The following is a 13,605-nucleotide window of genomic DNA, read 5'->3' on the forward strand; positions in this document are numbered from 1 at the left end:
GAAATGTTTGAGAAATCATTAAAGAATTGGCAGATTACTTTTGTCTTCTGCAGTCCAGCGTTTGGTGGCAAAAGAGCTCTCCAAGGAGCATGACACATATAACTCTTACTGTGGAAACTGGGCTCAGCAGCAGTGTGCTCTTGCAACGCTCCAGGCACACAAAGAGATTCAAACAGTAATTAGTTTATTTAAATAAAATTTTATGAGTAAAGTGCATAAATTAAAAAGACAATTTTATTTTGCAAACTACTGTGAAAACAGACACAGCATTCTTGCAAAAAAACACTGTCATGTTGCGTGCCGAAATCCACAGTAACATGATCCGAACTCTGTGAGTCAAGGGGACTAGTTTCTGTCTTAAACAGCAGTTCCATATTCTACAAAGCAAACTGCTTTTGAATCAGAGGAAGTCTCAAAAGCCATGTTTCTGAAATAAAAAGGGTTAGCACACAACACTTGACTTGAGACGTAAGTGTTGTGTCCAACTAAGTTATACTCAGAGGAGACCTATTGAAATGAATGGACCTATGTTTATAATAGACATTCATTTTAATGAGTCCATTCTAAGAGGAATTTTCTAAGAGGGATTTAGTTGAATACAACCATAAGCAGCTTAGATCTTGGTCGTTGTTAAGTAAACCATCTATTAGAAGTATATGCAGGAAGAAGTTAGTACACACCTGTATTGAAGTCCAGTTTTGTCATTTGAAGAGCATACGCTTCACAATCTTTCTTACTGAAACTGAATATAATTACTGGTTGAAAGTTTCTTTCCATTATCATCTTTACAATCTTAAAAACATTTGACGGACCTACGAAGACAGCACAGTCAGAAATAAGTATAAATGTTGTGGAAGGATAGGAGGAAGAATATATTAATTTTCACTGCTGTTTATCTCACAACACATTTTACACTGAAATGTTTATACCCACCTTTTGTTCCTCCTTTTCTACCTTTTTGGTCCCCTTTAGCTAAATCACCTGCATCTCGAAGGACTTGCATGGCCGTGTTAAAATTATCTTCTCTAAAATCACCCTGGGGGAGGAAAAGTGAACTTTATTGACATGCAAACAACACCATCTAAATGCAAGAGAGGTGTCACCAGGTTCAGAGAAATCCCAAGGTTTGCAGAACTACAAAAAAAAAACCTCAGAAAAAAGCCTATGAACAGGAGAACAACCCAAAACAGCCCATTGAGCACTGAGCATGTGCAGTAGCCACCGTATCCCAAGAGGCTGTTGGAAGAGAAAGGTGGAAAACCTCATCCCACAGAAACTAGAAAACTTACACAACAGCACAGCTCCCTAGAGCAGTGTTCCCCAACCTGTGAGTCATTAACTGCAAGCAGTATTCAGGCTTTATAAGGAAATCCAACATAATGACTGCTTTTAGTCCTTAATGTCCTTAAATGCCATGATGATACAACTTCGTTTTGATGGCACATTATAATGTGCTGTTGATGCTTTTAAAGTTGCTCTCTGGCGGCACATCCAGTGACAGCTCACTGTGCGAGGGCCTTGTGGCAAACCAAGTTAGTTAATAGCTTAATCAAGGGTGATTTGAAGTTTGCTTAGTCAAAATTTGTCCAATGCTTTTCTGTGGAGAAACTTGAGGGGGTGTGAAACCCATTTGCAACTGATGTTACAAAGTTGTCTTTATAAAAAGAACAACTCATTGAGCTATCATGTGATAGGACCCTCAATTAATTTTTTTTAGATGTGAGGTAATAAATAAATAAATAAATAAATAAATAAATAAATAAATAAAACTGAGCCATCAGGCTGGGTTTCCCCAGCCACTCTGAGCAGCTGTATTATCTGAATTTTGGCTTCATGTTAACAAAACTACTGAATGCCCTGATCTTGCTGATGGAGCAACACCTGTGGTGCTGCCATTTGGTATCTTTGCAAAGCAGGGTTTCCAGCAATGACTACTATGAGGATGAAATACAGTAGCAGGCTATGTGTCAATAATGACCTGAGGCTATATCTGACAATCATCTAACCCCGTATTGACCTACTCATTGGCAAAATGAAAGCTCAGCCATGCTACTCATGCATGCCAAAATAGCCCATTCACAGTTTGTTATAACTAACGCTGTTTGTGAAACTCTATTTTTTTGGAAAAAAAATTTTAATAGCTGATGCAATCAATGATTGGTGTTCCTACATTCCCATAAAAACTGTGATTGACTTTGCAAGTACTATCAATCTTTCAACAAAACTCCACATTAATATGGATGCTAAGTAAAGTTTTGCTTGTGTTACTCAAGTAATGGTTATAAAATAGGAATGCTTGTCATTAAAATACATGAAACTGATGGTTGTCGAAGACCCTAGCTCCAAAATTTATGTGACTATAAATCAATGGGTCACTATTCCAAATAAATTTGGACTTGTGGTCACCATACTGAAAAGGTTCGGAACTGCTGCCCTAGAGACCCAGGGCAGTTACAATGAAAATGTATTATACACTCAAGAGGCTGAAACACTATCATATTTTTTTTTAAAAAAAACCTTAACAAAGAATTCAGCCTAAATAAGAAAATATGTTCTAATATTTAAGGAGCCCCACACTGTAGGATTATTTGATACAAAAAATACCAAACTAAACCAAAGACTCTATATCTATATCCTATATCCTCTCTATATCCTATTCCTAGCACTGATCCCTGCCAACCAGGCAGAAGAGGGAGTTATTAGCAAGCCTGGAGGAATCTCAAAAATATTTTCAGATTTCTGTTCTTCCATGCTGCATGGCAAATCATTTTGGAAATTAGGAGGGGTATTCAAAAGCAGACTTTGCTGTGACACAAGATTTATGTGCCATAGATGCACACGTGGCACAAGTTTATGCTTATAGCTCAATATCTGCTGTTCAATTTAAAAAGTATCAAATATTGTAGTAGGCTTTCACAAACCTTTGGATGTGCCTACTGGCCCTTATTCGTCACCCCACATCTTTCATTTTTGAATTTAATATTACAAGTACAGGCATCACCAAAATCAATTGAACAATTCCTTACATTTTCATCAACTACAAGATGGAGTCCATCTCCCCCTGCTGGGAAGATATAATGTTGCAGCGGAGTGGGTCGATAATCTGTGTAAATCACATGACAAGGCTGGAAGAGATAAACCCATTATTTACAAAATTTATAGTGCCTTTATAAGCAGTACACAGTGTATTTGACACGTTCAACTTCTATATTACAACCAGCTGAGCTAGGTTACCAATACAGTTCTTCTCAACAAGATGAATGACTCCCTTCCTGTGAAGGCAAGCTCAGTCACAGGATCTGCCCATTACTTGAAGTGAGGGACAATTCCTGGTTCAGACATTAAGTAAAAGTGAAATAAAAAGCTTCTTAGCTCCTCCAAGGGGGCAGGGGGTGATGCATGCAAGCCAGGAGGAGGTTGGGCTCATTCACATAGCCCAAACCACAGTTTAACATCCAAATGAAGTCACTGAATAACGAGAAACTTCTGAGGCATCATTCTATAGAAATCACTGCCTTCTAATGCAGTATGATTCCAAAAGTTATTTCACATACAGAACTTTACCTGTTTGTGAAGATGGCATATCCATTCAGCAAACTGGCGTGCATTTGGAATAGTGGCAGAAAGGAACACATAGTGAACGTTGTCCGGGAGTAAAATGATGGTTTCCTCCCATACCACACCACGTTCTAGAAACAGAAAACCCACAGGAAACGTTGTAAGACAGCACACCTTCACATTATTTCCATCTGGTTTCTGCATGTATGAATCCATACACAAATCCATACGCAAAAATAGAATACCTGAATCCCTCATGTAATGAATTTCATCAAATATAACCCAAGCAACTTCACGCATGACCTCAGAACCTCTGTAAAGCATACTTCTCAAAATCTAAAAAGAAAAAAGAAATTTCAATTAGGAAAGAAGACTGTGACAAGGCCACTGCCATAATTCACCTTCAGCCCACAGAACAATGCATATAATGCATTATAAACAAAAATACATTGGCCAAAATTCATGCCCTATTTACAAATAACACTGTGATGCAAGATTTCTTTGAGGCTCAGGGTCCAAAGTGAAATTTCATGAATCTTTTACTTATAAAGGATTGCAACTGCTGTGAGTGCTGGAAGGAAGCCTGCTGCCTCCTGCAAGTCCCATTTCCACCTGGCCTAGGAGGCGGGGCCCAGACTCACAGCCACTGGGACACTGCTGGAACAACTCTTGGGTTGGGGCAACCGGCTAAAATGGTTTAAAATGTTTTAAACGGTTCTAAGGCCTGGAAATGATGCCTTATGAGGAACGGCTAAGGGAGCTGGGCATGTTTAGCCTGGAGAAGAGGAGGTTAAGGGGTGATATGATAGCCATGTTCAAATATATAAAAGGATGTCACATAGAGGAGGGAGAAAGGTTGTTTTCTGCTGCTCCAGAGAAGCGGACACGGAGCAATGGATCCAAACTACAAGAAAGAAGATTCCACCTAAACATTAGGAAGAACTTCCTGACAGTAAGAGCTGTTCGACAGTGGAATTTGCTGCCAAGGAGTGTGGTGGAGTCTCCTCCTTTGGAGGTCTTCAAGCAGAGGCTTGACAACCATATGTCAGGAGCGCTCTGATGGTGTTTCCTGCTTGGCAGGGGGTTGGACTCGATGGCCCTTGTGGTCTCTTCCAACTCTATGATTCTATGATTTTAATTTTGGTTCCTATGTTTTGTTTTTGTCAGGTTGGTGTTGGTTAAATGTTTAGTTGGGGCTGACGGTTATTTTAAGTTGGATATAACTGTAAACTGTTATTATTATTGTTATCATCATCATCATCGACTTTTATTGCGCTAGCCATAGGCCATGGAATCATTCAGAAAGATAACAAAAGGAAAAACAGAAACAGCAATAACCATGTAAATCATCAGGCACCACACATACAATATAAACCACGGTCACAACTACTAAGATTGTTTGTTGCATAAAATAGAATAGCAGAAGATTCTCTAGTAAAATGTGCCAAATTAAATATCTGAATCCCCTTTGAAGTTGACCGCTATTTTATCTAGTTCTTTCCTCCTGATCTTCTTAGCTGCCAACGCATAGAGTGCTACTTTATAAGTTACAAAGTCATCAGTATCGCTCAGCAGCCATTTCACCCTTTTCACCCTATTCAAGTGAGTTCCATTCGGAAACAGGGTTTTATGAATCGGTCTCTTGGGTCAATATATAACGGGCACTGCAATAAATAGTGGCACAGGTCCTCTACACAGGGCTGCCCACACAGACAAAGTCTCTCTTCATAATGTACTTAATTGTTATTATTATTGGTTTCTACTGATTTGTTTGCTGCTTGTATAGGATATTCTCTTTTTTATGTTTTGTTGAATTTTTATATATGTTGTAAGTCACCCAGAGTGGCTGGGGAAACCCAGCCGGATGGGCGGGATATAAATTTTAAAAATTATATTATTAATTATTACAGTGGAACCTTAGTTCTCAAATGGCTTAGTTGATGACCAAATCAGCTCCCAAACACCGAAAACCTGGAAGTAAGTGTTCCGGTTTTCGAAAGTTTTTCAGAAGCTGAATGTCTGATGCGGCTGTCGGCTATTCTTTCCAAGGTCCCTGTGCCAATCGGAAGCTGCACCTTGGTTTTCGAACATTTTGGGAGTCACAGATTACGTTCAAGAACCAAGATTCCATTGTATAATAAAAAAAATAGTTGCTATATGGGAACTTAAGGCTATAAACAAGGAAAGGTGCAATGACAGAGGGAAGTTAAAATGGTTCAGCATAGTATATTGACTTTTCATAGTTCTTTTTGCTATAGACAACTATTTGTTTTATCTTCAATAACACAAATTGGGTACTGGACACTGTAATCCTAAACGCACTTACTAAAGAGTAAGCCCCATTGAACACAGTGGGACTGACTTCTTCGTAAACATAAATATGAGCCACCAACACTCCAGCAGAGAAAACCAGTGTCAGGACAGTGTAACTCCTAGACAAACTTACCTCCGTCGTCATTACAAGACAAGATGCTGTTGGATTGATGGTGACATCCCCTGTCATCAGACCAACATCTTGAAATTCTTCATACATCTCACGATATTTTTGGTTACTGAGAGCTTTGATGGGACTAGTAAATATCACACGCTGTTTTTCCCTTAAAGCCAAAGCAATGGCATACCTGCAGGGCATATGCAATTGAGCATTCATTAAAAACAAAGATACTTCAAAACACTTTTCATTGCTATTAGATCTATCAATAGATTTGTAAAGGGGACACATTTAGAAACAAGCTACAAGCTGAAATCCAATAAATGCAAATAGTAGTCCAGTCAATGTAAAACAGGAGAATGGATGAGAAAATCTCAAGCAGCCCAATTCCACACTCTTTGGTGTTTCTACAACCTGCTAGCAATCTGCCCCAAACACTTAACTAAGAACTGCAGATCTATAAAAAATAAACAAGAGACCAAAGGATCAGATCCAGACTTTACCATCCATGAACAGAAAGTCATCTTCTGTCCACAGAAAGCTTTTGACCCAGTAGAGGGATCCTGCTGGGGAATTCTGTGATTCCCCCTCCCTCTACAACCTCCAATGCCACCCCCCAGCCCTCCAAAACAGTGTGGGAGGTGATACTAGGGACTGGCAAAAATCACTTTCCTTTCCCTTCTATTGGCAGCAGTCCAAGAAAAAAACTTTTGGAAAAAAACGAATTATGCTTTTCCAAGTGGTACAGCAAAATTAGTCATGCAAATAAAGAGTCAAGACACTGCCAACACCCAACCTCTCTAGACTCTCTCCTACATCCCGATTTCCCGCACCTATTCATGTAGAGCAACCTTTCTCAACCTGTGGGTCCCCAAACGTTGTTGGATTACAACTCCCATCAACCCTAGCTAGCAAGGCCAGAGCTTAGGGACGATGGGAGTTGTAGTCCAACAACATCTGGGGACCCACAGGTTGAGAACCGCTGAAATGCAACTGCCAACACCGTGAGCAACAAAACTGGAAAGGTGATATACACATTTAAAAAGCAGCCAAATATCACCTGGTTATCTGCAAGTGATTTTTTACTTTCTACCACTGAGTATCTTGGAAAAACTTACAATAAGGCGCCCCCCCCCTTTGCATTAATTTTTAAATTCATCTCAGAATTGCTTACTCTGCACACACAGTTTTCCCTGCTGATGTATGAGCAGACACCAGCACCGACTGATTGTTATCCACACACAGAATAGCTTCTCTTTGAAAAGCATCAAGAATGAATGGATATTCCTGGGGGGATAAAATCAACACAGATACCTTAATTTTTGTCAAGTATCTTCGTAGAATGTAACTTTGTATTAAAATTTTGGAACAATTGATCATAAATCACTCCAATGTTTCTCCTGAATTCATTATAGAGTGGAGCCTTATTATTATTATTATTATTATTAGAAAAGGCTTTTCACGTATGTACTTCAAACTCCAAAACATAGGAAACTGCTTTCCTGATACTAATCCCCACAAGCTGGTACATTTCTGCAAGCTGTCTTGACATTATAAACACTGTACATCTCTTGGGATACTGAAATGAATGCAACTGCTAAACTATGGAAACTGATATCCCCATGTATGATGGAAATTACACCTAAAAGATCATTGTGAAGAGAGCTTTGTCATCTTGCTTGTCTACATGGAATTTCTGACTAGCTCAAATTGAAAAATAGAGCACTTTTGATAAATACATTACGGCTGCCTAAAAACCACCATCCTAAGACTTCTGTTGTCTGCTAACCTTCTTCTAAGGAGCTGCATTAATAGATTTTGCTATGCTTCGTGTTAATGAAGAAACACACAACAATAATGTGAATAAAAACCTTCACCCAACCCATAAGCAAAGGAAATATCCCAATGCTAGAATGAGCTCAAGAGTCTCAGCTAATAATATTATTTCTATTCTCATTCCAGTGTTAAACTGAGCTTTCCAACCAACTTTAACAAAAAGGCTGGTCAACAGAAAAGTCATAGGAAGCTGCCTTATACAGAGTAAGACCACTGGTCCATCTAGCTCCATACTGTCTACTCGGACTGGCAGCAGCTCTCCAGGGTTTCTTAGCCCTATCTGCAGATGCCAGAGATTGAAACAAGGACCTTTACAAAGAACTCTGGATAATGCTTCTGTCCAAAGTGCCTTGAGCAAACAGAGTGATTCATTGAATCATCTTTCTGCAACACTCAATGAGTATCAAACCAAATATGTTTAAGGTCATACAAGTAATCCCTACAGGGAATCTGGGGTGCAGTCATGTTATTAAATGATAACCTGCTTGAACTACTTATATACCTAGCAGTTTCAGCCAGATATCCCTCCTGCATGTGCTGTAACATTCAAAACACAAACCTTTGCAGCTTTTCCAGTTCTTGGCTTCAGAGCTATAAAATCTTCATCTGCAGGAAGAGCAACCTAAGGAAAAAATGTTTTAAATATTTACACTATTATATGAAATTTATTAACTTCCTGCACATTTGCAGCTACCTTTCAAACCTATATTCCTCTCCCACCACCGATATTCTAAGACATTTTACAATTAGCAGAAAAAGCAAAGAACTGAATGAAGACACTTCTAGAACATTGCTCAGAAAGTATGTTAGATTCTCCCTCAGTAACAAAGCTCCCAATGCCTTTGGGTTGTATCCAACAAAGTTGTTTAGTGCAATGAGAACTCCTCTCCAACTTCTCTCCCCGCACCCCTCCCAAACATAATAGAGAAGCACAGGAAGAGAAGATGAAGTCCCAGTGCGCAGGTGTAAGTCCTTGTGCTAATGGGACAACTTTGTTGCATACAACCCTTTGTTTCAGAAACAAACCTGTCTCAAACAACTTCTTCATCAATAAATGCTACCACTAGCAATTGGCTCTATCCAATGCCAGTGCAATACCTCTTTTAAAAAATAATAATTAACTTGTTATTTAACATCCTAGTTACTCCAGGTACATTTCAAATAAAATGGTAACAATTATGATATTGTTTGAAGCTAAAATGTGACAATTGACTCTAATGGAGAGGCAGAGAAAAAACATTGAAATGTTGCATTTTTAGCCCTATGAAAATTGTCCCGTCAATTGGGGTTTGACAGATTTGCTGCAGCAAATTAGAACGGTGAGATTTATGAGTGCATTTTTTAAAAAGGCAAGTGAGATAAAGCTTAAAAACTTTGCCCATTTTCCCCTGCTTAACTATTAATATCTAAAACAGCCCCCAACATCAATTATATGTATATCAACTATTTACCTATATAAGTCACTTTCTGTTCTCCAGCATATTCTAGTTTAGCCAATAAATGAAACGGGGACACAAATATATAGATGAAGGCTGGGGGCTATGAAGACAAAGGGCAGCTCAATTGTTTTCATTTTCAGACACTGAACATCAAGGAGCACACATCACTAAGACAAAGATAGCCCTCATTGCAAAGGCGTCCAACTATATCCTCCTTTAATTTTCCCCAATGTACATGAATGATTTGCTCCTATAGAGAAAAGTGCAGTACTTCATTTTAAAATGTAACATCAAAACATTACTAAAAGCAGAGTTTTTAAAGTATCTACTATAAGAGTCAGTAAATTCATACAAGTAGTAGCACACGCAACAAAATATGACAACCACTGACATTAAACTCACCTCATGTGTACAACCTTCAACAGTTTCAACTGCTTGTACCTTTATTTTTGGCATCAGGTCTGCCAAACTGAAAGGAAAAGTGCAAATTAATACTAGCAATCATTAACGAAATACCCCATAAATTTATGAAGGTTGTTGGTTTAAGTAATTATCATGATATCCTGACTAAGCACTATGAAAAAACAATGCTTGTCAATCCTTTAGCTAGTACAATCATTCTTATACATTTCCCACAATATGCCAATTCCAGAACCCGCTTAAAAAACTGCAAGACAATTTGCTACTCATCTTGTCACCTGGGGCAAGTAATGAATGCCCCAGGCTCAAAGCACCATAAAAAACTGTGCTACACGCCTGCATGTTCTCTGCTCTTCCCACCCCCACTATCATCATAGTAGTATCTCAGTTATCTGTCCTAGCCTTTTAAAGATGGGTAACCATTTGTTAATTATTCCGATGTACACCCTGTCCCTCAAACATTTTATCAGAAAGGCTAATCACATAATGTTAAGAACATTTAAACTTAAACAGTAAATCTTTAAAAGCAGCAAGAAGATCAAAATGTTCAGAATAAAGCAAATTAATCATCCTGGTCTTCAAGGAAACAACAGTACAGAGTCATACTCACTTTCCCCTCATCTTTAAAGGACTGGGGTAACAGTCTATGATATTTCGGGGAAGAGGAAAGCCAAGAAGAGAAGTGGGCAGATGTCCATGCAATAATTATTCATAGGGCTAACGTTAGGAGACTGGAAATTTAGTTGTGGTAAAGACTGCACTATAAGTAGCTTGTCTGCTTTAGATCAGCCAGGACAGGAGAACTCCCTTCAAACATTTATTAATGCAATTGATTCATAATTAGGAGGCTACATCATATATTCATTTACTTAGTTCAAATTTATCAGAAAACAATTATACTTATTTGGCATTTAAGGGGAAAAAATGATATGTTTGAGAATCAGCAACAAATACTAATTCATGAGTACCTAGCCAAAATATTAAACAAAGACAAAAGAAGCCTCAACCAGAGAACTTGTGCCATCACAAGTTTGCAAGAAAGGTGATTATATAAATGCAAGAGATAAAAACTCAATTTGTTAGTCAACAAAACACAACAGAAAAAGTATATCACAGCACTCAACAGAAGCAGTTTCAACTCCAAAGTCCTAAAATTCCAAGCTGTGTCTTTCCTTTAGGTTAAGCAAGAGGACAAGTATTCATGGCACAAAGTTTTCAAACACGCTTTCCTTCATATGATTATTTATGGCAGAATAATGTTATATAAGCAATTGCTTACAAAACACTTATTAAAGCTCAATTATGGTGCTTGTTGTAATCTTTTCTGGCCAGTTATCATGCAACCATTCAAGCCTCTAACATGCTTACCTGAGATCTTCTGTGGTGGTATCTTCCAACTTTGGCTTCTTTTCAAAAACTGGAATGTCTGTGCTATCGATCTCTGCATCTCGTTTAGTTTTTGTTGGAAATTTAGAGGATGCTGCAGATTTGCCATCTGATTGTTTCCTGAAATACAAATCAACAAAAAGGGTCATTGTTAGTAAACTCTCAAAATCTAAACAAAGCTCAACAGATTTCCAACAGGATATGAAATGTTATATTCCCATTTCTTTAAATGATGCTTCATGCTGAGATTCAGATATGAAGTTCTCTCTGTAATAACCACTGACTTTCGCAAATGGTAAAATTCATGTGGAAGGAAGGAAGCTGCCAGATGAGGCCATGACCTGGTGGAGTTTACATGCACTACTCCCAGAACAAGCAGCAAAAACCCAGCATCTCCAAAGTTGGTTGGCTGTGGGCCCATCACTTATCTGACACCACTAGAGGCAACAGTGCCAGTTGTTGTTTTTTCAAAAAATATTTTTATTGGTTTTTCTATGTATACATCCACTAACAATATTTCTCAATATTGTTGAGAAATTATTATTAACAATTTTCCATATTTCCCTCCTCCTCCCCTGGACTTGGCCAGCTGTTATCACCTCTATCATCTCTACCAGAAGGAAATGTCTCATCTGTTATCCCATACCGAGCGGATTGCATAAACCTTTCAAATATGCGCAGAATTCATTCCAAATTTGTGGTTATTTGCTTCAGGCAACAGTCTGAAATACTGTGGGGACAGGGAAGCTAACCCTTCGGTGTCAAGCTTCAAGTGAGGCTTCAGAAAAGTTTATTGTGGGGCGGGGGGGGGGAGGGAAAGGCTTCCACATGCGGGAAGCTCCTCCGGTGCAATCATATAGGCGCCAGGCAAAAGCTTCCCTCTATAACCAGGCCTGTGGCCTGTTAGAAATTTGTGGGATATTTTTAATGTATTTCTTTCCCCCGCCCCCCGGCTGTAATGTATCGATGTGGGGCTTGTTTGTAAGTAGCTTTGGGGTGATGTGCGGTGCTCCCAAAACTTTATTCAGTTTGCAAAGAAAGTTAGCGATCCTCTATCGCGGAGAAACGTTTAACAGGAACAGGGAACTACAGCCTCCTCCTCTAGTTGTCTCTCGGGGCACTTCGAGGGCGACCCTTTGCCTGCGTCCAACAACCCGCGAAACGGCAGCCATCTCCATAGGGACGGTCGAACTTCGCCCTTCCGCCTCTCCCTCTCAAGCTCTCCCCTGGGTCCTCACCCGGCCTTGCCTACAGCAGCGGCAGCGGCAGTCGCCTCAGCTGCCCCCTTCGCCTTCTTCGAGCCGGAAGCGGCGGCTGGGTCTTCTTCGAACACGCTGAACAGCTCGTCCCCAAAGGCGTCCGCCATCTTTCCCACTCCCCGGCAAACACACGCGAGAGGCACTCCCGCCACGCACCGCGCGCAGGACGATAGCGTCGCGCGCCCTAGAGCGGCCTTTTAGGCTGAACTTCCGGCGGACGTTGAAAGGGCCCCCCTGATTCTCAGAGATAAAAAATTTGAGACGCGCAGGGCCACTTGAAGGGTGCTGCGTTATTCTGTTACACCAAAAGTAACAGAAAGGTCTTTTTTACGCCTTTTTATTTATACCTAAAGGGTATAAATAATAAAAGTAGTATTATTATTTTATTTGGCTACATTTGTATACATTCTTATCTCTAGCTGAACTGGCACCGTCTGCCCTTCTTGCCTGGGGTTGCCTAAAGTATACATTTAAAGCACATTTCAAACACAACCCATGAAAGAATTATGGGCACTGCAGCTGAGAGGCTAGGAACTATATTAAATGAATGGTTGCTGAGAATTATAGCTCTATGAGGAGCAAACAACATTAGGCAGATACTTTGAGCGAAAGAATGGGCTTCGAATATATGGTGTTGTTGCTCAGCCTTATTCATTTCCCTTGCACGCCTCTGCTAACACCACAACCACCTTTAAATCCAGTGGGGATAGGATCACAACTACTTTAGAATGTCTCCGTTTATTTCTACGAGCAGCTCTCCCATTCTGCCTCGCGGGACATTTAAAAATATTACAGTATTTCCATAGCTGTCAACCTTCCCTTTTTTTTGGTGGGAAATTCCCTTATTCCAGCGCCGTTTCCCACTGCTTCCCGCTGCTATCCCGGATTGTTAGATATCCCGTAGACCGTCCCCGGGACAGGTGAGGCTGCTGGTCCCTTATTTTCAAGGCTGCTGGTCCCTTATTTTCAAATCTGGAAGTTGACAGCTATGAATATTTCGTCTTTTTATGTCAAAGTTAACATCCACCTTTCTTTCCCAAAGGGATCCTAGTGCGGCTTCCAATAGGAACCACGTTACAAGAACTGCGACACGTTGCACAAAACAGTTAAAAACCAGCTGAGAACCACTTTACAACGGCTCTTCACTTTTTATGTCTCTGTGTGCGTAGAGACAGAAAAGCGTTGTTGGTGTTTTGTTTTTTAAGCGGAAGGGGAGCTGGGAGGTGGGGAAGAGAGCAACCGGAAGTTCTCTTAGAAAACGGCAGGAAGTGGCGTA

General features: G+C 39.8%; 1 protein-coding gene across 1 annotated transcript in view; it reads right to left on the minus strand.

The window, feature by feature from the left end:
- MTREX (Mtr4 exosome RNA helicase) overlaps positions 1-12,515 on the minus strand; it is a 44,197-nt gene extending 31,682 nt beyond the window's left edge. The window contains exons 1-11 of the mRNA XM_083404521.1: positions 12,309-12,515; positions 11,053-11,190; positions 9,667-9,733; positions 8,385-8,447; positions 7,164-7,276; positions 6,005-6,179; positions 3,804-3,894; positions 3,565-3,689; positions 3,027-3,125; positions 934-1,036; positions 681-812 (exon numbers count right to left, since the gene is read on the minus strand). Of these exons, the coding sequence (XP_083260647.1) occupies positions 681-812; positions 934-1,036; positions 3,027-3,125; positions 3,565-3,689; positions 3,804-3,894; positions 6,005-6,179; positions 7,164-7,276; positions 8,385-8,447; positions 9,667-9,733; positions 11,053-11,190; positions 12,309-12,436 (1,234 nt within the window). The 5' untranslated portion in view covers positions 12,437-12,515. The remainder of the gene's footprint in view (positions 1-680; positions 813-933; positions 1,037-3,026; positions 3,126-3,564; positions 3,690-3,803; positions 3,895-6,004; positions 6,180-7,163; positions 7,277-8,384; positions 8,448-9,666; positions 9,734-11,052; positions 11,191-12,308) is intronic.
- Between the last annotated feature and the right edge of the window lie 1,090 nt (positions 12,516-13,605).

The sequence above is a fragment of the Podarcis tiliguerta genome (genome assembly GCF_965153285.1).
Source record: "Podarcis tiliguerta genome assembly, chromosome: 11".
In the NCBI taxonomy this organism is placed as follows: Eukaryota; Metazoa; Chordata; class Lepidosauria; order Squamata; family Lacertidae; genus Podarcis; species Podarcis tiliguerta.